This window comes from Centruroides vittatus, unplaced genomic scaffold (genome assembly GCF_030686945.1).
Source record: "Centruroides vittatus isolate TY-2023 unplaced genomic scaffold, ASM3068694v2 contig_694, whole genome shotgun sequence".
Lineage (NCBI taxonomy): Eukaryota > Metazoa > Arthropoda > Arachnida > Scorpiones > Buthidae > Centruroides > Centruroides vittatus.
The window spans coordinates 321,321-348,742 of record NW_027122438.1 but is presented as its reverse complement, the minus strand read 5'-3'; the positions used below and the strand labels follow the sequence as shown (position 1 = coordinate 348,742).

Sequence of the window (27,422 nt, the reverse complement as noted above, 5' to 3'; positions counted from 1 at the left end):
AGGGCCCCGCAAAAGCTAGGGGCAGCCCTGTTATAGATGATCTCAGACAGCGGCTATCCAGCTTAATATTTTTCCAAATAACGACACTGTGTGGCGTTGCTATAATTACACGTGCAATTGCGATAGATGCATTGTAGAGTATTATCTCTTTCTGCTGTTGTATTATATTCCTGTTCTGCAGCATTTATCTTCTTTCGTAAAAATATGCATTTGCAAAACAAGAAAAACGGAACGAGCGTGAATTGAACATGTTTGCATAAACTTTGAATTCCTTTTATTTTCAAAAGCATACAAAAATTAAAAGGATTTTGTTGAAACGGTTGAAGGTGAGCTTAACTTTAATGTTGACCTCCGGTTTCAATCCAGATATGTAATATAAATCCTTGATAATTTCAATTAGCTCTTGTTTGACTATTGATAAAATATATCTGTAAGGTTAGTTATAAAGATTAAACATTATTTCTTTTATTTTTAATTTATGAAGTTTTTAAAATATAATTTGATTTATATTTTGCATTCTCTATTTTTTTTTTTTTTTAGGAAATTTCCTTAAGTTCAAATAAAATAAAATAAATAATTCAACAAGTTTAATATAAATTTCCTTTACTGCATCTCTGATACCTTGCTTTCTGTGTATTGTAAATTTCATCATTCTACTGTAAAAATTGCTGATAACAATTTTTAAATTTTTATTTGATATTAATTAATAAATTGCATGCACATAAAAACATATACAAAGAAATATACTGAGAAACATCAAGAGATAACTTTTAAAATGTGATCAAATACAAGAATGTTGAAAAACTATAATTCTCTTATTTTACCTTAAATTGTGGTATTTTAAAATATTTCTTTTGGCATAAAAGAATCATTTTTTTTAAATCATAATTTGCCTTTCTGATATCTCGAGGGGCATTATTACCGTAAGAAATTTACCAAAGAAATTAACGAGTTTTTCATTGGTTATAAAAATTTTAATAACAAAAGTGGAGGTTTCCATTATGCAGAATTATTAATTCAAGAATAGTTTTTGAAACATAATACCTATTTTATATAAAAGTTTTTAATAAAAATAAGATATATATTTTTAAATTTAATATATTACTATTTACATTAAAGAATATTAATTAATTGTAATTAATTGTTTTTTTGAAATTTTTAAAATTTTAAACAAATACTTTCAGATTAAATTAGAATTGTGACTAGGCAATATTTAATAAGTTTGGTTTTCTTTTTTAAATTCTTAAAATTAGTTTCAGTTTAATTAAAAGATTGTTCCAAGTATTTTTAGTTTTATTAAAAATGAATAATTAAAATATATCTATCATTATGAAAATTGAAAAAAATTATTTTGTTTAACATTATTAATATGCTTCAAAAATTGTTTTTTTTTATATTAAATTAATTTTAATTCAATTTTCATTAAAAAAAGGAAAAGTTTTTAAATATGATTTACAATAATAATATATTATTACAGTTCTGTTATTCATAAAAAATAGAGTTCTTTGGAGTAATAATTATTATAATATATATTAGATTAAAAATAAAAGATTTTGGCTAAATCAAAAATTATTTCTTGATATAAAATTTAATAAAAATTGAAGTACTAGGATTTTGATATTTAAAGAACTATGGAATGATTTGACAAGTTCCTTAATTTTTTAAAAATTGTTAATACTGATTGGGCTGTTTTAATTTTCATAGTATCATTATCAATCAAATAGCCTAAACAATTGATTTCATTTTACTGCAAAATTTATTAATTTAATTAATTTTATGTTAATAATAAAATTATAAAATTAAAATGATTAAAATCATAAACTCTATGAATTTTGTTCAGTTCTATAGTTTGTATATAGTCTAATTTTTATTCTTTTATAATATATATATGCTTTACGAGACAATTTTTGCCATATATCAAAAAACACATTACAGTACACACTTGCTAATCTGACATATGTGGGACCAGAATAATGTTGGATTAAGAAGATTGTTGGATTATTGAAAGTTCACACATTTCGATGAATTAATGATTTGAACACAATAAAAATATGATTACAATCAACATAATGAAGACAATTTGGCACATAAATGAATTTAACAGCACGAGTTCAACTTTTAACAATGCAGCAAAATACAGGTTGGACTACTGATCAAAACATCCAAACATTCTGCCTTCTCCAGTGGTCTGTGTTATAAAGTTCATGGATTCCCACTAAATTTAGTGGAAAATTGAAATGACCATGGGAAATTTCATAGCAGATATAGTATTTTTGGTGAGAAATTTCAGGGGACTGATTTTTATATTTACACAGGATTGTCTTGTAATATGCTGTATCTTTTTTTAGCAGTCTAAAATGACAAGCACAACAATCTTTAATATTGTTTTACACTTAGTCTAGATCAAATAGACACATATACATGTGGGCTTATCACACCAGTGAACGAGATTAAATTACAAAATCTTTAATGATTTCATTAAAGTTTTTGTAATTTAATCTCGTTCACTGGTGTGATAAGCCCACATGTATATATGTCTATTTGATCTAGACCAGCTATTCTCAACCTGGGGGTCACGGTGATATTAAAGGGGGTTGCGAAACAATAATGAAATCATTTTATGAGAAAAAATCATTTATTATAAACTTATAAACATTTTACTTTCAATAAGTACACATGCAAAGAAAAGAAATTAATGTGATGGTTGCATTTGTTTTTCATTTAAAATTTTCTCCATACGTGGATCTGCATTAGAAACACAAAAAATCAAATTGTTTTTGAGTGTTAACAGACAGATTCCTGTATTTAGTTTTTAGCACAACCATAGACGAAAAACCCTTTTCACAGAGATAAGACGTGGCGAAAGGGATTAATATTTTCAATGCTTCTGTGACTAAATTTCCATATTCATGTCGATGAGCAAGCCAAAACATATTTAAATCTTCAGATGTAAATTGCAGTTGTAGCGTTTCGATAAGCTGGTCGTGAATCTCAACTGGTAACTTAGCAGCGGCAACAACATTTTCACTAAACTGATTCAGTACCCATCTCTTGGAGAAATCATTTTTATCTTCCGGGAAATACTCCGTCAACTGAGTTTTTAGCTCCTTTGGGTAGGGGATTGCAAAATATTAATTTTATTTATATTTACTAGGGTTTCTGAAACGGGATCCCGGCTGTTTTTTTACCCCGGGAAATATCCCGGGAAATTTTTCTCATCCCGGGAAATCCCGCAATTTTTTTAAAAGTTCACTTTTTTCTTATTTTGTGTTAAGATTGAAGAAATTTTACAAATAGAAAGTATAATTAACTCATAAACTGTCAGAATGCCGGAATGCATTTATATTTAATTTAAGCCTGTGTTACTGATGGTGCAGCTGTAATGGTGAAATTTGGAAGGTTAATTGAATGTGAGCATCAGTTATGTTATGCACACGGAATTCATTTAGCGGTATGTGATGTTTTGTACCAAAAGTCAACCACTTCAGTAGCAGTCCCTCTTTCTGAAGAAATTCAAAACTGAAGATGAAGAAGACTTTAGTTATAGTATTGATTTTGAAAGTGTTTTGTGTGAGCGTTTGGCTGAAGATCCTTTCGATATAGATATTTCATTTGAATTACATGACACACTAGGTAATGAAATAGTCTGTTCTCAAATCATTAATAAGGTTAGAAAAATAGCAAAATTTTTTCGCAAATCACCTTTAAAGAATAACATCTTACAAAAATACGTTGAACAGGAACATGGGAAAAATTTGCACTTATTTCTGGATTCCAAAACCCGATGGAATAGCCTTTTAGCCATGTTAGAGCGATTTATTAAAATAAGATCATCCATATCGAAAGCAATCATTGACTGTAATAAAGATACGGACAATTTTGATCTTGACAAACAAGAAGTTACTGTAATTCGTGACATCGTGGCATCACTGCAGCCATTAAAAGCTGGAGCAGAAAAGCTTGGCAACAGAGGATCGACTTTACTTTCATCGGAAGGTATTTTTTCTTTTATTATAAATGAGTTAAATCAACTAAACACACCTTTTTCAAGAAGACTAAAAGAGTCGTTTATTCGACGCATAGCAGAGAGAAGAAATGTAAAACTGACTGGCCTCATACAATATCTCAATAGTGGAAAGAATTATGGAAAAGTTTCAACTTTCCCAAGTGAAAAAAGTTTGCCAGCCTTACCAACCAAGACTATGTTAATTTTATCAGCAAAACAGATGTTAGATCATCTTTTTGAAGTATCTACTGATTCTACTTCCGGTGATACAGATCAACTACCAGATGTCGCAAGCTCATCTGCAATGACTTTAGCTGAAAAGCTTGATGCTGCTATCAAAGAAGCTGAGATAGACAGATCAAGAAAAGTGGACAACAAAAGCAGTACTGAAACGCGTCTCGAGAACGAAATAGAAATCTTTGAGGCTACAGGTGAAAAAACACACATCATCTGTCTTCTGTTAAATGCGTTAAAAACGATTCCACCCACATCGATTGAATCAGAAAGGGCATTCTCGGCAGCAGGACTTTTTATTACCAAATTAAGAACCAGATTGAGTGATCGGAGTATCGACCATCTTTGTTTCTTAAAATCTCATTATAAAAATTTACAGTAATATTTGTATTATGTTTTATTTAAATAAAAAATATCATTTTCTAAGTTAGAAGTTTGATCAAAGTTCAGTTTTTTTCTTTAAATTTTTAACTCAATTCGTAGGCAATTTTTGTTATAAGCAGTTTCGAACAAACTTTAACAAATTTTTTTTTATTTGTGAATTTTCTACGTAATTCAAAGGTATTTTTAATACATATTTTACACATCATTATTAATACGATTTTGGAGGTTGTAGAACACTTAAATTACTTTAAAAAATGAAAAATAATGATATCATTCGATTTCAAGATATTTTTTATATTTTAAAAATAATTTATTATATCCCGGGATTTCCCAGGATCCCGGGAAACAGTTCACTTTTATCCCGGAATCCCGGGACAAGCAAAAGACCGGGAAATAAGAAACCCTAATATTTACTATTTGGGGGGTTGCAGAGCTAAGAAGGTTGAGAATTGCTGATCTAGACTAAGTGTAAAACGATATTAAAGGCTAAAAGCAATAGTTTATTCCATTGACTTTAATATTGTGCTTAAGCTCAAGTTCAATATCATACCATTAGTAGAAAAGTGTTCAAATTTAGTGAGAATTGGAGTATGAATTAGTGGAATGCTTTTCAATGATTTGGCACCAGTACTAATAATACCCGAGAGTTTAGCATGTCCAGTAATCTGACACTAGTTAACTAGAAAATGGATGGATTGGATTGCCAAGATTGTGCTCTATGTTATCTATTCAGATATATCATTTGACAAAAATTCTCTGTTTAATGTAAATTATTTATGAAAGTTATGAAATAATAAAAATCAAAATTTATTACTGGGTTTAAACATTTAATATAAATGTTGATAATTCAGACTATTTCCTAATTATCTCATTTACTTTTAGAAATTAAAAAATAAAAATGAAGATTATTTGGCTTCTTAAACATATCTGGAAAAAAAAAACACTTAGTTTGTGGATAAATATTTTTGGAATTAGTGCATTTTATATGAAGATCTAAAATAATTCAATAATTGTTTATCAAACTATTTTGCATCAGACAGGAATGCACTAGTTCTGAAAGCATTTATTTGTAAAATACTGACGTCTTTATAACTTTCTTTTTTAAGTCATTTTTAAATATAAAGATAATAAAATATATAAATAAAGTCTTATGATGTAAAAATAATTAATATTTCTATTTTCTAGTAATAGAACAAGGAAGAAAATACATTATATTCTTTGTTAAACTGATAAGTACCGTACATAAATATAGGAAAATAAAAAGTATAAATTTTTTTAACTATAAAATAATATAGATGTTGTTTTAAATTATTTCTTTTATTTTAATTAAAATGTATAATTTTGTATAAACAAATTATAAATACATCTAACAAGTAAGTAATGTTTTTTTAAGATAAATGTAAATAGAAAAAATTATAAATTTTGAATGTTTAGTAATTTTCCTGATAAACAATAGCTAGAGGCAATAATTATTTATAGTATGTAGATACTACAAATATTACAACACATCTACAAACAAACAAATGTATAGTACATACAAACAGTAACCTAATAGTAGTTTAGAGTTAATACAATGGTATATTATATTTTAGTGAAATTATATCTACTATTTAAATTTGAGTTTGTCTGTCTTCTTATGTTTGAAATGTGAAAAATTTAAATATTTTAAATGCTTTGTTTAAACTTTTATCCCTTTTTTCATTTAAGTTATTGGAATCAAAAAGATTCATTTATTTGAAAAGTCTTTAAAATGGGGTACTATAGATTGCACCGGATGGAATTTCGGGACTTTGAGTATATATTTGAACTCGGGACAGAGATGAGTTCAATGATACCCTACTTTTGGACTGGAGGCGAAAAATAAGAAAGTTGTTATACTTTTTCTGATGATCGCGCAATGATCAGGAGTTGCGTCACTCTCTCCATTAAGCCTATCACGTGTTTAATAGGCAGTCCGGCAAGTCTTCCTGTGTACCTTCAACAGAGGCAGATGATCTACAAGTACATTGATTGTCTGCAGTTCTTTTCGCACATCCTTGTGCTCCTCAACCTTGGGGCCTAAGGCCCCTCAGCCATCAACACGCTCGCTATCTCTTGCGATTGGCTAGTACTACACGCCGCTATCATGGCTTGTCCAACAAACCTAACCTATCCCTCCAGGAGATGACTGTAGTCCGACATGATGGTTTGCAGACTTTACTGCAAGATGGTGGTACTAGCAACTATGATGCCATCTGCATGATAGCATTAAAAAAGTATGATAACTTAAAAAGTATGATGACTTTCTTATTTTTTGTCTTCGGTCCAAAAGTAGGGTACCGTTGAACTTGTCTCGGTCCCGAGTTCAAATATACCTCGCCTTACGTCTGTAATTGGTTCCATGAGAGGCAACGTAAGTCGAAAAACGATGTAAGTCAAATTTACTTGTGTAGTTATGACGTAAGTCGAAACTACGATGGAAAACGCCAATAATGAGCACTTAAAGACCACTAAATAAGATGACAACACAGAAACACAGATGTTTTCATGTTTCGTTCTTTAGGATTTATGATGATTATATTAACATTTACTGTAAATGTACATATTTTAATATGATTTTATGTGCTTTCAACGCTTTTCTAGTGATATTACGACTTCAATATTTGTGGCGGACAGACGTAAAGTCGAATAAAGTGACTTAAACTTAATTTTTATTTTTTCATATACTTTTTTGACAAACGACGTATAATCAAGAACGATGTAGCTCGAAACAATGTAACTCAAGGTATACCTGTATATACTCAAAGTCCCGAAATTTCACAGGGTGCAATCTATAGTACACCCTTTAAAACTATTAACACTTATGTGATATTTTATTATTTCTTTAATATTTTTGGAAAATTTTCTTTTTTAATTAAAACACTTTAGTGAAATTACCATTTCTACATAATTTTCTGTGTACTGTATAAAAATTTAAATTTATTAAAAAAATGTTAAACATTTAAGCATATAAAAATTGAATCATTTAATGAAAAATTTTTTAAAAATACAAATGAAAATTTATTTTTAATGTGTAAAAATTAACTATTACTGTTTAAAACCTCAAAATGACAAAAATCTAATTGATATTACTATTTATTGTACTCTTACTAGTTTTGAAAAGTAATTTTACATTGATTATTTCTAAGCAAAATCTGTATATATTCTTTTCAACTTTGAATTTGAGAAGTTCATAGGAATTTGATTAAAACTGATATAATGTTATAGTGGTAGTTATTCTGTTTTCCATTTTGTAAAATCTTGTTTGAAAGAATTGAGAAACATTCCACATTAGAAAAGCTAAAAAGGTGTTAATTTTAGATAAGGTAAAGTCTGAAATGTCAAGCCAAGGTAGGAAAATCTTAAATGTTAATAGATCATAAAAGGAAAATCTATTTTAGGAAGGGTTCAAAAGAGTAAAAAAGAATAATGTATTTATTATCAACAGTGTTAAAAAAATTAAATTGATAAATCATCCTGAGGATGTATTTTATGACTTTAGAATGTTAATAATAATGTGTGGTATAATGCATTTATATTAGATCTGACAGATAGAATTAATATCTGCTAGATCTAGTACATATTATTAATAAAAATATATTAAGAACAAATTCCAGAAATTTTTAAAAGAAACTAAAGATTCTGGAACTATGTTCATTCATATTGTATTTCAAATATGTGGGATGTTAGTGCCACAAACTTTTATGTATGAATTAGAACTCATGGAAAGCTAAAAATTGACATCAATCCATTGTTGTTAAGCTTTAAATGATGTATATTGGAAAAAAAGAGGATGTTTATTGATTTTCTTATGAAATACACTTGGATGACAAAGAATGGTTATAAATTAGTAAAAAAAAAGGGGGGGAAGCAATTAGATTAAAAGTGAAGATTGTTTAAAAAAAAAAAAGCTTAAGTTATATGCTTTTTTTAATATCTTTAAAAGAATTTAAGTTCATGAATATGAGATATTGTTTTAAAAAATAACCAATAAAACTGGATGATACAAATATACAATTGCTACCTACCCAAAAATCCAGCAGAGAATGAACAGTACATAAGAATATAAAGTACACAAGAATACAGGTACACAGGTTTCTTTGGTCTTAAGCCACATCTTCAGGTTAGAATAATCCTTTGGTCATAGAAGAAGCTTTAAATGGAATATTTCATTGCAATTGCTTCGTGTCTAGTTGTTTATCTCCAAGTTTTATTAACGGCTATTATTATCTGCCTGTAATAATATTAGACTTTTTATACCAGTCATAATGAAATTATTACCTGTTTAGGAAATCATCATTTTTTATTGACTCATTTTTACACAGGAAGGCATTTCAGACCATTTTTGTCTCTCAGTCAGCCCAATTTATTTATGACAACAACTACTTTATACATTTTTTATAAGAAAAACTACTAAACCATTTTCAGTATACAGAATTAAATATTAAAACCATTAAAATTACATTTTACACTTCTAACCATTTCCAATTCCAAAGCAGCTCTCACTTTGGTGATTTGGAATTGGAATTGGTTAGAAGTGTGAAATGTAGTTTTAATTTTATTGGTTTATAATTTTAATACTTCCATTATGACTGGTGTAATAAGTCTAGTATTACAGGCAAATAATAATAGGCTGTTGAAGAAGAAATAGAATAAAAATTGAAATATTCCATTTAAAACTTGTTTTGTTTGTAGGTGGTAGCTTAAGACCACAGAAAGCATTTGTTATTATGTATATTCTTATGTACTGTTCATTCTCTGCTGGATTTTTAGGTATGTAGTGATTGTATACGAAATATTGATTTTATAGGTAAACATAACAAACCTTGTTGTTTATTAATTTTATTTTAAATTAAATGAATAATAAATAAATGGAGATATGTGAAATGCCTAAAGATTTTGCTCTTTTAGGTTATTATGGAAATTATAAGTGGTAAAAAAAATGTTGAAGTTTTCTATAAAAATTAATTACAAGCACAAGTCCTTGTTATATTGACTCCATTCACTGGATTAAAGTCTAAATATCTTACAGTACTAGCAATTTCAAATAAAGAATTTTTTCTGGATACTTGATTTGGTAAAACATTTTTTGGGATTATTATATTACATCTTCAAATCAATCAAACAGAACATTAAGAACATTTAAAAACTGAAATTTCAGATTTTACAAAATCAAATCAAAGTGACAGTTTTGGTATTATATGCAAAAATTGTATTTAAAAATGAAATAAATTAAAAAGCATACTATGTTCTGTTTGATTGGTCTGAAGATGGGACATAATGTTCCTGAAAAATGTTTAACTGAATAACGAATTTTTTCTGGACCTCTTGGTATGAAATTGTTAATAGGTTATTTAGTTTAAAATTACTTTATGAAACAAATGATATCTTTTGTAATGAAAAAAAAATGGGAAAGTTTAAGTTTCATGAATTCTTTTTCAAATGAAATGTTACTGAGACAAGTAGATAAAGTATATTTTTAAAATTCCTGCATTCATAAAAAAGAAATAGCATATTTATGCATGTGTAGACTGCACTTTTTTATCCTAAAGGCTTTGTCCAACATTAGGATGTGGCCTATACTTGAGATAATGAATAATTTTTTAAAAATTTAAAATTTTTAAGCAATTTGTTGTCATTAATTGTCTTTACATATCTTAGGACTTGTAGTGAGATTATTTAGAGGTTTTAGGCCACCAGGGGGGCAAGAAGTAAGAAGAAAAAGGTACAAAAAAGAAGAAAAGAAGGGAGTTGTCTGAGATCCCAACTAAACAATAATGCTACAGGACTATGAAAATTATAATGTCTTCATTTGAAACTGACAGCTATTGTTTATGTTCTTTACTTGAAACTTCACTGTCACTACCAGCATCACTTGAGTTTTCATTCTCAGATGATGTGAGATGCATTGTATTGTCTTCTGACCCATCCATCACATTAGAAATGGGCATGACTTTGAAACTTTTGGACACAATTTCTTCATGTATTAGTTTCCAAAAAGTCACAATCCATTTGCACATCTGAGACAGGGATGGTTGTCTTAGCCTCCACTTGGCATTGTCTTCATTGAAGTCCACCTCCAATCACAATAGAAATGTCACAGATGAGCTTTAAGAGGGATGGTTGATGGATACTTCAAGTGGTTGCAGCATTCCAGTTATTCCTCCTGATATCACAACCATGTCACTTTTCCCTCATCTTTTTCACATTTTCAGTCAGAGGACAACAGAAGCTGTCAACAACCAATATGGACTGCCAATGTAACTGCACCTGGATGCTGAAACCAAACTGACTTCAGCAATCCATGTAGAGTTCTTCTGTCATCCAGCCCTGATCTTGAACTCTTACCAATATTACATGTGGTAGTGTTTCTTTCAGCAGGGTTTTATACTTAAAAATGACAAGGTGGCAGCTTGTTTCTGTTCGTGGTGATGCACAGCATTATAATACAGTACTCCTTTCCTGCTCCTGCTGTTCTCACCAGAACTGTTTTTTTTTCACGTGTATTTACATATGAAAGAAGACAGGAGTTTCATCAGCATTGTCTGTTGCCCTTAAGTTGTAGCCATGTGTCTTTCTTATGCTGAAGACATGTTTCTGAAATGTGAGCAGTTTTTTTTTTTTTTTTTTGTAGATGTCAGGAAGTCACTTTGCTATTGAACTTTGATGCTGAATCATAAGCTAATGTCGTGCTATAAAACATCTTGCTTAGTGTAATATCAAAATACCCTTAAATTCACTTTTGGAAATTTTCATATTTTGAGCAATCTTTCAGGCATCAAACTGAATCATTTCAACAGATACAGAAAATCCATTTGCCAAATTTTACAGATATACCTCAAAAGATTCACTTTCAGGTTGGAATATTTTGCTGTCTTTCCACAAAACAATTGCCAATTCTGTGGTTTTCTCAAGAGTGTCTTTTGTTTGAATCCATCTATCCCCGCATGATTTTTCCATCTACATCAAACTTTTTGCTGCTCTATTTCCATTTTCTTGTGCATAAGGCACTGCTTGAATTTAAACTTTGCTGTGTAACTCTCTCTCACTCGACCCATATTTAACACTCACTAAGCAAGCATTCAACAACAAGCATTAACTATCACTTCATTCCGGTTTGAAATTTGCAGTGTTGCCATATTTCTGTATACTCATGTCTCTACTCACCTCTTGGCAGAATTCTTAAGATTTTAATTTTTTTCCAAATATATTATTTCATAAACAGGGTGCGGTTTATACACGTGTAAATATGGTAATTTATTCCATCATAGTTGAGAAAGAAAAATAAATTCATGTATTTTCTTACTCAGTTTTATAATTTTTTGAAAACTTTAAGTAAAACTTTTAAGAGTTTTGGAAAATCACTGGCTTAGAACTGGAAAGATCATAGGTGTACTGCAAACATTTTTGAAAGCTATTAAATAGATTATTGTTGAAAATAACCCAAAGAATAATAACTGTAAATGTCAAAATTAAAACCTCTTTAAATTGATTATACAAGTTTTTCATTGTTATAATAAGTAAATATATATATAATGTAGTAAAAAAAAATATATTCATAAGCAAAATTATATGTACCAGGTATTTCAATTAAAATGACATTTTATTTAAATTAAAAATGTATCTATAATTGTCCATATTTAGTTCAAATTATATTAACTTAGAAATAGTGAAACATTGGGCAGATTTCTAAAGGCAATTATTATGACACTTTAAAAATGCAAATCAAGACTTAAAGTTAATTGTTTTCATTTACATAAGAAAAACAATTAATTTGAATAACTGTTGTTGTAACCTGCTGCTATTTTAAGGAGCAACAATACTGTTTTATTTAATTAACAAAAAATAGAGACAAAAAGAATTAGGTGCAAGTAATATGGCAATAGGATGTTTACAAACATAACTTTAAATCATACTATTTTTTTCTGCAAAAATTTAATTATAGGTTCAAGTATGCTGTGAGATGAAAAACATTGATTAAGTTTATCAATAAGTGTCTAAGCAGGATGGCAAATGACCTAGAAAATCTCATAAAATTTTGCTTGCAGGGAAATCTTAAAGATTTTCCTAATTGGAAAAACATAAAATTTTACAATTTCAACATTGCATCAAAGTGAAATTTCTACTATAATTTTTGACTTCAATCATGGATGACAGTTTGACAGGCACCCAAGAGTTTCTCTACATTATGCAAATTTTGCCACATTGTGATATTTTCATTATTCTGATGATGATGATCATCATCAGAATAATGAAAATATCACGATGCATGGTACATGGCAACGATACATGCCAATAATACACACGTCATGTGGTACATGCCATCGAGGTACATGCCAACGATACACACATGATCATAATGTTGTTCAGCAGTGCTTGTTTTGGTAATCAAAATGGCAGATATTCATACCCTGCATTATTTTCCTTAATGCATCCATTCTGTGTTGCCAGAACAGTTCATATTAGGAATCTGGTAAATACTGTTGTCTTTGATGGACTGAGGAAATGTATATCACAGTCTGTTGCAATGGAAGAATTGCAACAATTCTAATTTCTGAGCCAACATTTGGAATACCTTAATAATTGTTTACCAACTATTCCATCAGCAAAAAGTGTTGACTAGACCGATAGAAAAAGGATCTAATGAAATGGCCAGCATAAAGGATGAGGTAAAAAAACAAATTTGATTATGAATTCTATTTAATCTGATTGGCTATACCTTAGAATTCCACTACACAGTAGTGGAATTCTAAGGTATAGCCAATCAGAACGAATGGAAATATTTATATAAAAGTAAATGATCAAAGTATTTGACACAAATAAGGCATATATGGGTGGGTATGCAGGTAATCATCATGATGCATCAAGGGAGGGGATATTTACAAAAATGTTATGTAATGCTAGTTTTTAAATCAACTGTTGTTTGTTTGTTAAATGTGTAAGGATTAAACTTGGGGAACAGAATGTAACACTTCAAAAACAAAAATGAATCATAGTGAACCATACTGTTACTGTTTGTCACTGCTTTGAACTGTACATTATACATGTAGTTAATAAAATACAATAATGTAATGTTGCTTTGTATTACTCTTTAAAACAATTAAGGGGGTTGATTGAGAATATGTATTATGTATTTTTGGGAGTGGTTATATGCGTCGGTTTTATGGAATGTTAGAGGATGGAATGGATGTTGAAAAGTATAAAAAAATTAGTTTTGTAATATTTAAAAAAACTTCATTTAAAAACTGTAATGGAAATTATAGCATTTTGTAATTTATGGGCAATCCCACAATTTCAAAAGAAGTTTTTGTATTCATGAAAGTAGTCATATTGATTTCTTACAGTAATAACAAAACTAAAAATCACCCAGCTCCATTATAAATGAAAACAAATCTGCATCAAAAATTTAACTAAACATTGTTATTTAAACAATTATTTCTAATCAAAACATGTGCCAGTTATCTACCATGAAAACCTGCTATATGGTCAAGTAATTATGCTGCAGAGCTTCCTAAAAATAAAATCAAAATATTTTATTAAAAAAAAATAATACAATCAAAAACAAAACACACAGTTTCAGTTTTCTTCGATAGTCATAAAACTGCAAATATGCAAGGAAGCCTACTTCTCCTGTTATGATGTACAGTACATGCTGGGCAGCCTACTACCCAATATACAGGACTTTGTCTCAATTTTGTTTTAACTTTTATCGACATGGACAGAATAGAAGCTATTACAATTTTTTTTATGATAGAGGTGTGATTTATATATTTTTATAAAACACAAATTATATGAATACAATTTTTTAATCAACTAGGTATGATTTAAATGTGATTTGTATAAATTAAGAAAGCAATCAGAAATTTAGTTATATTGATTCCCAGATATTTGTAAATATAAATTCTGAAAACTAATTAAAGGTTATATTACTTAAACTACAACACAGATGTTCAACAGTTTAATTTGTTACATTACAATCTCATGACATGTCAGGAAAAAAAAATCTTTTTTTACTCTTGAAAACTGGGAAATTTTATTTCTAGTTTCACTTGTGACATAAGCTTGTCAACAAGTAAGATATTTTTCAGAGAAACCACTCCATTTTGTCAATCAATTTAGAATTACAGAGATAAGAAACTTTCAATGTAGTAGTTTATATATCCACTTTGGCTGTTGTGTAGATTACTCCTGGTGGAATTTCGGGACTTTGAGTATATATCTGAACTGAGGGGACTGAGATGAGTTCAACAGTACCCTACTTTTGGACTGGAGACAAAAAATAACAAAGTTATCATATTTATGATTTCTTGCCTTTCACAATGCATTCTATACCATTTTAGAGTTTTTCACTAGGTGGTGCTTCCTGATTCTTTATACATATTGTCCCTATTAAAAAAGTATTTCATTATCTCATCATATTTGTTGATAATCAAACTTTAACAACTTACATCACGACCAGGAGTTGCATTGCTCTCTCTGCTAAGCCTATCGCACGTTTAACAGGCAGTCCGGCAAGCCAGCCATATAATCTAAAGACACATTGGCAAAGACTAAAGAAAACTGCACACGTAAAAGGCCAAGAAAACAGATTGTACACTCACTTTCAATAGAAGCAGATGTTGATCCACGGACACACTGATTGTCTGCAGTTCGAGTAAGTTCTTTTCGCAAGCCCCCGCATTCCTCGACCTCAGGGCCTAAGGCCCCTCAGCCGCCGACATGCTCACTATTGCTCACAGTCAGGTAGTACTACGTGCCACTTTTGTGGCTTGTCCAAAAAACCTAACCTATCCCTCCAGGAGGTGACTGTCCCTAGTTAGGCTAATAGAAAACCTTTTATTTCAGCTCAATTGATATTCAAAGCTGCAAGTCTACACTCAGTTGGATTAAATACATTACCATGGAAAACTCTAAAATGGCATAGAATGCATTGTGAAAGGCAAGAAATTGTAAATATGATGACTTTATTATTTTTCATCTCCAGTCCAAAAGTAGGGTATCGTTGAATTTGTCTCGGTCTCCTCAATTCAGATATATACTCAAAATCCTGAAATTCCACTGGGAGTAATCTATACAACATCCTCCACTTTTGATAAGCATAAAAATTGCTAATGTTGTTACCAGTGTTTCTCTCTAAGCTGCGCGGCCGCGCACTGCTCAAATTGACGCTGCACGTGAGAATTTGTGCGCCACGCAGGCGAGCATGCATACAGATTTGAATTGTTGTTTACTTATTTCTCACTCTGTCTGCAACATGATTATTGCTACATATATTTCGATTAAATACATTAAATCATTGACAAAAGATAATATTTTGTATCGAAGTATGTTTTAAAATGAATTTTAATCTCTACTTTATAATTATTTTAATTTTTATAGGAAAAAATAAGATTTTATATATATATATGCTCAGCAAAAATTTTTTTTGCTCAGAGAAGTAGATGTTCAGCTCATCTACAAAAAAAATTAGAGGGAACATTGGTTGTTACTCTTAGTAAATATTTTTCAAAAAAGATTATTGAATATGGGTGTATGTGGTACCTCACAGCAGTTAATGTGTTTTAATAATGAATGTAGCTAACACTTTAATTAACAGATGGCCAGACACCGGGTGCCAAAGATTTCAAAATTTGCCTAATAATTGATTTATTCCAATTAATGTCAGTTATTTGCAAACATTTTAAAATATACAGTATATATTTAAAATTTCTTTGGAACTAAAGTTGGAATCTGTTCAAAAGCAAACACTTATCAAAAAGACTAAATTAGTTCATGAATTAGTCTTTTCATCCTTGGTCTCCAGAGTGGTCGGCTGCTACTTTAACTGCTTGGCCATCCAGCCAGCATGTTTAAAGGTCTAATGTTGAATTCTTGTATATTATAAAACAGGATATGCAATAATATATTTCTTAAATATATTTTATACTTATATTTCTTAAATATATTTTTTGTTTTATTTGATACAAACAATGTTTAGAAAATATGTAAAATGATTATAGAATTATAAATATATGTACTTCCATATAATTTCAAGATCTATTTTGAATATATTCTTATTTGTGTTTGTTGAGTCATTTATGGGTATCCCTGTCATCAGGGTTAGATCTATTTTGAATATAAAAATATTTCAAATGATTGAAAAAATTAATAGTTAATTAAAATATACAAATTTTAAAATTTTATTTTTTAATTGCATTTTGTTTGTTTTGTAGGTTATATAAAAAAATGCCATTTTCTTCACCGTCGGAACTGGTTCAGTTCAAAAACTGTTTTATTCTTCGAGATCATCAAATTATCAGAGAAGATCTTTGGGTTAGAGATAAAAAAATCATCAATCCCGAGCCAATTTTCTTTGATGAGAAAATCATCGCAGATGTTCAGATAAACTGTAATGGTGCCATAATTGCACCTGGTTACATTGACTTGCAAATAAATGGTATTAAATTAATTTATACTTTTATTTAGTACTTAATCTTTCATAAGTAAATATTCATATTTCAAGTTATAATTTTGCAGGTGGTTTCAGTATTGATTTTTCACACAATATAGAAAACATTGAAAATGGAATTGATCAAGTTGCTAATGGAATTTTAGCATATGGCGTTACCTCATTTTGTCCTACCCTTATTACTTCCAGTCCTCAAAAATATCATAAGGTATCTAATAATTTCTATAATAAACTGATATTTTCAATTCTAGAAGTACTATGTAAAATCAAATAGATGGTATTTCCAATCAAGAAGTTAGTTAAACAATTTTGAACCAACTGTTAAATTTATAATGATCGTCTCAAATTTCAATGAGCAAACTTTAAAATTTCTATAATATAATTATAGCCAAATTTGCACTGTAAATTAAGAATAGTTTAGAACATACATATAAATTAAATTATGACATAAATTTCTACTGTTGTTAGTAATTATGAAACCAAAATAATTAACAAAACTATATTTATATAAATGGTTTAATGTTTTCACATTAATAATCTGTTTTCATGCTCACAAGTTAGTTAAATGAAATATATGTAGGCTGTTTTTTTTCCAACCTCCGATGGTCCATAAAAAAAAAAGTTTACCATATGTTAGGTACACACATGGTTGGTTTTCAACATAATCACTATGAAGATTGAGGCACTTGTCATAGCTGTGCATGAGCTTTTCCATCTCCTCTTCAAAGAATGTTGCTGCCAGTGAATTGAGATGGCCTTAACAACGTTGTTTTGAAGATCGTCATTAGTCTCAATCCTCTGCCCTCCTGCAGAGGTTTGAGACTAATGAAGATACAATTTAGTATACTCCATGTTGAATGTTTGCTTTTATGTACTATGGGATGTTGGAATTGCAGTTTATCACCTTCCTAATCTTGCATGGCTTTGTATATGGCTCAAATTCAATTCTCTTTGCCTTTCTGGTTAATTTAACATCTAGGTAATTTATTTGGAGTATATATATATATATATATATATATATGAAGTATGAAAAAATCGTGAACAGAACAAGCTCACTACAGAAGAAGAAAAAACATCTTAACAAACTGCAAACTAAATTTCTATTAAATGGCTATTCACAACGTATAATAAAAAAACTGGGAAAGTAAAATCTACGATATAAGGCTGAAAAATAAACAAAACAAAGAGGAACAAAAGAAGAACAAGATAAATATCCTTCCCCTACATTCGTGGCTTCTTTGAACAGATAAATAAAAATTTCAATAAAATAAATATAAAACTGGTACCAACTTATAGCATCTTACAAAAAAGAATCCAGCAGGCTAAACCTAGTGAAAATAAACAACCAGATAAATACAAAACTACTGACGTCGTTTACAAAATACCTTGCACATGCAAACCACCAAAAGTATACATTGGTGAAACAAAACAAAGATTAGAAACAAGATTAAAAGAACACATCGCAGATTTAAAATATAATAGAATCAACTCTGTTTTTTACGAACATTGAACATTTTTTACAAATAACTCATAACTGCGGAACAGCTAACTCCAATGTTGTGATAGTACACAAAGAAAAAAATTGGTACAAAAGAAAATTTAAAGAAAGCTATGCAATTACTACAGACAAAAATAATATTAACAAGAACCTAAGCATTGAAATTCACAAAAACTGGTTACAACTATTAAAATAGGATATCTCAAGGAGAATATTTATACAGTTGTAGGCATGGCAGTGTGCAGCATTCTGGGAGAGAGAAGTTATACGTTGCAAGGCATGCGAGGGAAGCAGCCAAGTTAGCAGGGAGGGGAAGATAGGCAGGAAGACGTAGTGCGGAGGGAGTCAGACAAATGTCCACCAGATACAACCTATCTATGAGAAAAACACTTAAAATGAACTAGAAGTATAGAATAAATGTAACCCTGTAACCAGGAATCAGATCGTTATCCGGGTTGTCATGGTAGGTTTATTCCAATTATCATAGAGAAATATTATGTGTTACGAGAAACTTATACATAAGTTTATTATGTAACAGACTGAAGAGGGCAAAAGCCCAAAACACGTCTCTATATGGATTAAAAAGTTGATGATGCATTATTTGCCAAGTGTCTAATAATTCACCAAGTTGTGACATTGAACCAGCCAAAAAGTATGTTTTTAATCAAAACTTTGTTCTAGCGGGTCATGTTTGTTCAATTGTGGACCGAGCAATTTTTTCCAGAATTTGTGTTCTAACACCAAATTGTTTTAGTTGGAAACAGCTCAAGTACCAATATACCACTGTATTTCATTTGTCATTTTTACAAATGATTATTTACCTTCAGTTTAAAAAGTTTAATAAAAGTTACGTAAAAATGTTTAAATTCACTTTTTATTAAATACAAAGATTGATCTATGAAAACAAAACATGGTAACAGTCTTAAAGGCTAAAATCTGAAAGCAACAACATCTGGTTGATAGGAAAGCTAGGATAAGGAAGAAAAAAAAATGCACTAACAGTTTTTATTAAACCGAAAAGCACAAAACTAATTGAAAATTTCAATATTCTAAAATTTGTGGGCAAATCTGAGAAATATGCATGGTTACTTGAAGCAAAAAATATCAAATAACAGAGTTTTTACTTAAATCATCTGTACAAAATTTCATAAGTTTTTCCAACTTCTCAAACCATCTTAGAGCAAAACCGGAAACTGTGTATGAGGAATATCCCAATTTTTGAACTGTTAGAGCAAAACTGTGTTGTATGAGGGATACCTGTATTTGTTGTATATCATACTTTAATGACCTTGAAAACATAATAACCATTTATATGCATTTTTGCTTCCAAGGAAATCATGTTTGAATGAATGTATCATTATAAGCATCCAGATATAAACTAATATATAATCCCATCAAGATTTTTATAATTTAACAATACTACAGTTTTAAAATACTATTTATTAAATGAAATGCTATCATAAGGAATGAAATGTTTTTCTGTCTAAATGTTTAAATTTCACACTTAAACGTGTGAAATTTGAACATTAAGACAGTAATTGTACTTTCATTGTACTTTCATTTGAATCTCAATGAAAATTGTACTTTCATTTGAATCATTACAGCTACATTAGTCTCATGTACTCACTCATTTGAATGAAATGTTTGAGTAGAAACAGATTTACAGAAAAAACGAATTGGTATCTTTCAACGAACATTTCATCTTACTTATAAGAAATTTGAGGGTGTTGAATGTTACTAAAAAAATTGAAATCTCAAAAAAAATTTAATATGCTAAGTGATGATAAAATTTCAGTTTTTCAATGCCTTATAGAACAATAATATCCAAGTGATTGAGTAATTTAAGTTAATGATTAACTGTGTATTTTTAAAGCTATTTATTATTACACTCAAACCTGTTTTTGTGCAATTTTTTATACGTGCAATGTGTTTTGTGCAATTATTTTTGTGCAATATACCAATTTGATTGAAATTCATATACCGCACACAAAAAATCACACAAAACAAATCGCACAAATAAAAAATCGCACAAAAATAGACCGCACAAAAACAGGTTTGAGTGTATTAGTATTTTATTCTTCAGTGTAAAATTATATTTTCTTTTATCTTATCATTAATTAAGAATAATTAATGATAAGATAATGGTCTTTCTGATTCATGATGTAATTTTTTATTATTTATAGTTAATTGTTTAATCTATCTTTAATTTTATATATATATATATATAAAATTAATATTATTTATATAAAGAATTAATATACACTGGTTGAGTATTGCAAAGTGACATAAAACACTAGGCTTGGATTACCAAAAGCATTCCGGAAGAGCTTTTAGTAACTAAGTAGTAATTTTAACTTCATTTTATTTGTTTATTTTAATTTACGATGGCTATGCTGTAATGATTGCTGCCCCCATAATAACAATAAAATAACAAACCCCAATTAAAAGAAAACGTGAAGAGCAAAACCGGATATACAGTGCATGAAATTTCCATTACTTTTACAGTTAATATTTTGTATATTTTATCTATCAGTAAATAATTAGTTAATTTTATTTTTATCTTTCTGGACACACTATATAAAATTGTAAAGTTTACAGTTAATTATTTTTATTTTAGAAAATTATTATTATTATTCTGTACTATCTTTTTCATATTTTATTTATAATCAGGTATTTCTAATTTTACAGTATATTGAATTAAATTAAATGTTTTAATCAAATTTAGATTATTCCAAAAATACGAAAGAGAGATGGTACAAGTCTAGGAGCTGGAATTTTGGGTAAGTTTTATTTTAATCAATTGAATCCTTTATGTTTAGATATAGTGTGAAAAATTATAGTTGAATTGCTATGAGGTGAATTTTATAAAGTACAACCAAGTCATTTGTTATGTAGAAATTTCACTACAAAAATATTATCTTAATATATTGGGTCCTACTCACTTTATAAACTTTGGTTTTATGACTGACAATAATTTTTCTGTTATAATTATGAAGTGCTGTAGTAATGTTTGATTTTTCTCCTTCTAATTAGCTTTGTTTTCTAGTTTGAAGAACACAAGTTCTTCAGTTTATGTAATTTGTCTAAAACACAAAATAGTTCATTCTACCCAAATGTTACAGTTATTATAAACAAAAAAAAACAGTCTCTAGATACTTTTAGCCAGATAAACAAAAGCTTTTTAGAACTAGTATTGAGATCTCTTCCAGCATGTTCTTCTTCCAAACAAAAGAACATTCTTCAAAATCCAGTTCTAACAGACTTCTTTAGATGCTTCTTTACTTCTTTGGTTGAATGTGTCATAAGACTATATTAAAAAAATAATAATAATAAACTTTGCATTTCATGTAAACATTCCAAAAAAAGTTACCCCTTTATTCAAAAGATTTGATTTTATCAAATTTTAGCTGCTGTATTGAGCAATGAATAATTTTCTTGACCATTTTAATATAGTACTAGAATTAAAACTTTATTCTAAAAATGTAATCTCAATTTATGACATTGATCTTATGGAAAATAAGATGATTTACCTTATACTAAATTTTTTTAATTTTTTATTTTCTACTAATTAGTTCATATACGAAACACTAAATTATTGAAATTCTTCTTTGTTTATATTTAATTGGGAAGTGGATGAAAACTGAGCTATTTTATCTAAGTTGTTATTATTATATGTATATATCCAGTAAATATGATGACACACTACAGAATGTAGTAAAAAGAAAAACTAATAATGAATATTTTCCAGGTATTCATGTGGAAGGGCCTTTCATTAGCAGAGAGAAGAAAGGTGCTCATCCAGTTCAGTATATCAGATCATTTGAGTCAGGATTCCAGGAAGTAATTGATGTATATGGGCAATTGGATGATATCTGCATGGTTACTATAGCACCAGAATTAGATCCAGATGGACAAATAATTAAAGAATTTAATGAAAGAGGAATTTCAGTATCAATTGGTAATTTAATAAACAAACAGAAAATAATGACTTCTTTATAATCATTCAATCACAATAAATAGATTAAAATAAAAATATAGAGTAAAAGTTTCCATTTGAATAAATTAAGCTTAAACCATGGTTTGAAAAATATTTTTTGTACTAAGTGTAGACTTGTATATTTGAGTCTATTTCTTGTTATGATTATGATAGATCTGTTCATGTACAGAACATTGTAATCATATTTTATTTTTATTAATACATTCCAATAAGCTAGGATCAACAGCAACCCCATATGTTTACTTTTCAACTGTTTAAAAGTGTTATAGGAAATATACTATTAATATTATAAGATTTAAAGATGAAAAAGTTGGCCCCTTTTAACCATATGAAATTGCATATTTTGTGTAATGATTAACTGGCCCAGGAATTCAGTTTTATTCCCATTTAACATTTTCATATTTTATTCAGAATTATTAAATTTTATTTCATAAAACTACCTACTGGTATATATGCCCAAAATAGAAACACTAGATCATAATTTCGTTTGTTATTCATTTTTACTATTTTTAAAAGAATAATTATTGTTTTTAAAACATTTTAAATTATTAATCATCGTCATCTCATTTCAGAAAGGATTTATTCCACAAAAATGATTTTCTTTCTACATTTCATTTAATATTATATAAAAATATATTTTTTTAAAACTTATTTATTGTGTTTTTAAAAATAGTTTGATCATTACATCATATCAGGAAAAAAGCAATACATTTTCTGTATTTTTGATATCATATTCACCACTAATCAAGAGAAATGCTATCTTTTTGATATTCTAAGTGATAATGTTAAATAAAATTCATTTAAAAGATTTAATTTCAAACTGGTAAAATGTGTGTAAAATATAATTTCAAATTCCATGAAACTTTGTACCATCTTAAACAAAATAAAGACACTACTAGGTTAAGGAAATCAAAGATTTTTATTTTTGTTTTGAAAAATAAAAATTATTATTATTATAATATAAAGGTAGCAAAAGAATAGTTATGAGAGAGTCTATCAAGCTATTACAATATAATTTTGATTAATTTTAATTGAGGATAAATGCTGTTTAAATTTTTAAAACATTCAGAAGTGATTCATTCTTTGTTTGAACTGTTAAATTTGCATAGCGTATGATGGCTTCAAGAAAGCCAAAAATAATTTTGTTGCCTTAATCCAGCAATTTCTTTGTCTCTGCTATACTTTTCAAACTTGAAAGCAAAGTATATTAAAATTGTTTAAGGTTACTGGTACTTAGTACTTATTACTTAGATGATGATAAAATTTAACATAGATCTGCCAATATTTTATCTTCCTTTCATAACATCATAATTTTGCCAAATATCAATTTCAATATAAAAATATTTATTTGAAATACATATTGTTAAATTGCATTTACAGGTCATTCTGTGGCAAGTTTGAAAGAAGGAGAAAATGCATTCAGAGCAGGAGCCTCTTTTATTACCCATTTATTCAATGCTATGTTACCTGTAAGTAATTCATCTATTATTATAAAAAAAAAAAAAAACTTGTAAAAGGACTAATGAAACTTTATGTAGTCAGAAAAAATATTGTTTTATTACGTAATTATTACTAAATGGTAAAATAGAAAAAATATTTAAGATTCTTATTATACCAATTAAAAGTAAAATTTCTATTTCAGTTTCACCATAGAGATCCAGGCTTGGTTGGCTTGCTTACTTCCAAAAAACTTCCTCCTGGAAAACAAGTATTCTATGGAATCATTGCAGATGGAATACATACTCATCCAGCCACATTAAGAATTGCCTATAAAACTCATCCTGAAGGTTTTTATATTTCTGTAGTATTTAAAAATTTCCTACTAAAATCTGTGTGTAGTGTTTTCATACTTTACTTAAATGCCTTAGATCACGTTTACAATTAGTTATGGTAGGATATGTAATGCATTAGATAAATATTATGGAATTAATTCCTATTATGAATTATTCTTTAGGAATCTAAATGGCCAGATACATAATTTTTTAGAAAATTCTAAACAGATCATTAAGTCTTGGTAAAAGAATTTGCTTTAAACCCAATTTATTTCCTTTTTTGAAATATCTCCACTCTGTTTAAAAGGAAGTTACGAATAAATTCATTTTTGTTAATTAATTGTATCAGAATGCTTGAAGAAAACTTCTATTTCTAAATTATGCCGTACGAATCTTTAATTTTCTTAAGCATCTTTCTTTATTATATTGAAGAAAATTCCAATACTGGAAAGCATTTGGATAATTTCTCATCTGTTCTATTTCTAGTGGCACCTTATGAAATCTTCAATTCAATTCAGTTATTAATTTAAATAAAACTGTTTACCTTATCCAAAAGATTTTCATCTTAATTTTTCTACAACTCCTGTTAATTTCTTCTGACAATGCTTGCAAGTCTATATTTCTCCTCTTAGTAAAAATTATTTTTTTAATATAGTTTTTACCTATGTTTTGTGCAATTTTTTAATTTTATCATTTAAATGTATACTAATACTCATTTGTAGGATTAGTTCTGGTGACGGATGCTATGTCGGCAATGGGTCTCGAGGCGGGAACTCATTACATTGGCGATCAAAAAGTTGACATCAGAGACAATTGTGCTGTTATTGCTGGTACTAATACATTGGCAGGAAGGTAAAAATATTCATGGCAATAAAATTATAGTAATTATTAGAGAAAAACTTGTTAAAGAATTTTTTCATTTTCTTTCAGTATTAGTACCATGGATAACTGTGTGAGATATTTGAAAGAGGCCACAGGTATTTTTTTAATTCATTTTTAATGAGAGTCAGGATGTAACACTTCTTTAAATTTGAATAACAACAGTTCCAAGTGATTATTCTGTCACAATAACTAATTTGTTTTTTCTCTTAGGATGTTCAACTGTTGAAGCTTTAGAATCTGCCAGTCTGCATCCGGCCCAAGTTCTCGGGATTACAAAGTCCAAAGGCACCCTAGATTTTGGTAGCGATGCCGATTTTATATTGTTAGACAATGATTTAAAAGTCGTCTGTACTTACATAGCGGGAGAATGTGTGTGGGAAAGCGAGAAGTCCAGATGTGCAGTGAAGAGAATAATTCCGTGATTTGACGTTGCATCTAATAGAGAGTTTTATAGTAAAGATTTTGGGGGTATGTTCAGTTTTTTTTTAATTGATTAAAAACAAATTTTGTATAAAAATGAGAGTTTAATGTAAAAATGGCTTATATTTAATGGAGATGTTAGCCTTAATGCGATGGGACCATATCTAAATATTAAATGGAAACATACAGGATATGCGGTGATCGAATGTAAATAAGTTATCGTACGAACGTAGAATGTAAATGTATTGTATTATTATCGCCTTTGGTCTTTGATTTTATGTATATAAGTTAGTGCAGTTGGGGAAATATGCACTGTGGAATAGTAAAATAAGTACAATATTTATGTATTAAACTGCATTGAACCACACAATTTGGTGTCTTCTTTTAGATGGTATATGTAGGGATAAGAAATATTTTTCAAATAATTTCCACTAAATACAGTAAGCAATCAAAAATCTGGACTAATTGAGACCTAACTCCATTGGAATTTCAAATGTGTGTAAATTAACATTTTAAATACCTAAACTTGGAATTACAGCATAAGTTCAGGCCAGAATTTTGCAAGGAATGCAAGGCCTTATAAAATTCAAAATATAATTTACAGAATCACTACATTTAAGCAAAAAATATAATAATTTGAAAATTCTTAATATTAGTGTGTTCTTTAAACATTCAGAATTGCCATGAAAGAGTAAATATGCAATGGTAAAATCCAAGTTTTTGATGCTTTACTGCATAACTTTAAGTAAAACAGTCATCAGTGTAGAAAATTTTGGCATATTGAATGTTAACTTTGAATAAGTTCAAAATATACAGCATATTTCAACACTAACTTGAATAATATTTAAAAGTTTTAAATTATTACATCAGTGCACTGCTTAAACTGGAGGCCCACAAGACTTAAATGTTTTATTCAAACAGTTTGAAGGAAAAAACCCAATTGTTGAATGGTTCTCCAAAGTTGTTATAACATTTTAAGCAGTACTAATAAACTGAATGCATTAAGCTTTAGTGCCAATGAAAATAAACAATATAGCAAAAGATTCTCTTAATTTAGTAGCTATTAACAACAAATAATGTGATTCATATAACTGCATACACATTTTAAGACAGAAGTAATTTTAATAAAAGTAACAAGTTTAATATTTTAATATATAATTGAATTACAGGATGTCCCTAAGGAAAGTCTGGACACAGGCAAAAATAATAAATTTCATTTCTTGAAAACATGTAACATTTTATTCAATTGGAATAGTAAATAACGTCCTCAAGATGATTTCCCATTATTTGTGATGCAAAGGTTGATGCGCTTTGCAAAATTCACGTGAACTTTATGTAATAAATCCACATTACCATCAATTTTAGCACATTCACTCTTTGTGTGTTCAATCAAGTGCATTACATCTGTGATTTTCATTGAGTACACCTTTTTCTGGGATATGATAAAGGAGAAATCAACGGGGCTAAGGTCAGATGAAGAGATCACATCGTCCAATCCAGTTGAGAGATTGGATGAATGACAATTTCCTTAACTTCTTTTCTGGGGTATGATAGAGGAGGTGTACTCAATGAAAATCACACTTGATTGAATGCATAAAGAGTGAATGTGCTAAAATTGATGGTAATGTGGATTTATTACATCGAGTTCACGTGAATTTTGCAAAGCGCATCAACCTTCACATCACAAACGATGGAAATCATCTTGAAGACATTATTTATTAACATTTTATTCAATTGGAATATTAAATTTCATATAGGCAAAA

General features: G+C 28.7%; 1 protein-coding gene across 1 annotated transcript; it reads left to right on the top strand.

Moving 5' to 3' along the window:
- The first annotated feature begins 104 nt into the window (after positions 1-104).
- LOC136980339 (N-acetylglucosamine-6-phosphate deacetylase) lies at positions 105-26,029 on the top strand. Its single transcript, XM_067276431.1, has 10 exons — positions 105-326; positions 16,855-17,078; positions 17,159-17,298; positions 21,314-21,368; positions 22,337-22,546; positions 23,966-24,054; positions 24,228-24,372; positions 25,080-25,209; positions 25,288-25,334; positions 25,450-26,029. The coding sequence occupies exons 2-10, from the start codon at positions 16,868-16,870 to the stop codon at positions 25,659-25,661; spliced, it is 1,239 nt and encodes a 412-aa protein (XP_067132532.1). The 5' UTR covers positions 105-326; positions 16,855-16,867; the 3' UTR covers positions 25,662-26,029.
- The last annotated feature ends 1,393 nt before the right edge of the window (positions 26,030-27,422 follow it).

Bases quoted from the DNA above. Each gene is read 5' to 3' on its own strand.
- LOC136980339 (XM_067276431.1), top strand. From the start codon at position 16,868: ATGCCATTTTCTTCACCGTCGGAACTGGTTCAGTTCAAAAACTGTTTT. The intron at 17,299-21,313 runs GTATCTAATAAT...AATCAAATTTAG, and splicing joins GTCCTCAAAAATATCATAAG to ATTATTCCAAAAATACGAAA. The intron at 24,055-24,227 runs GTAAGTAATTCA...TTTCTATTTCAG, and splicing joins TATTCAATGCTATGTTACCT to TTTCACCATAGAGATCCAGG.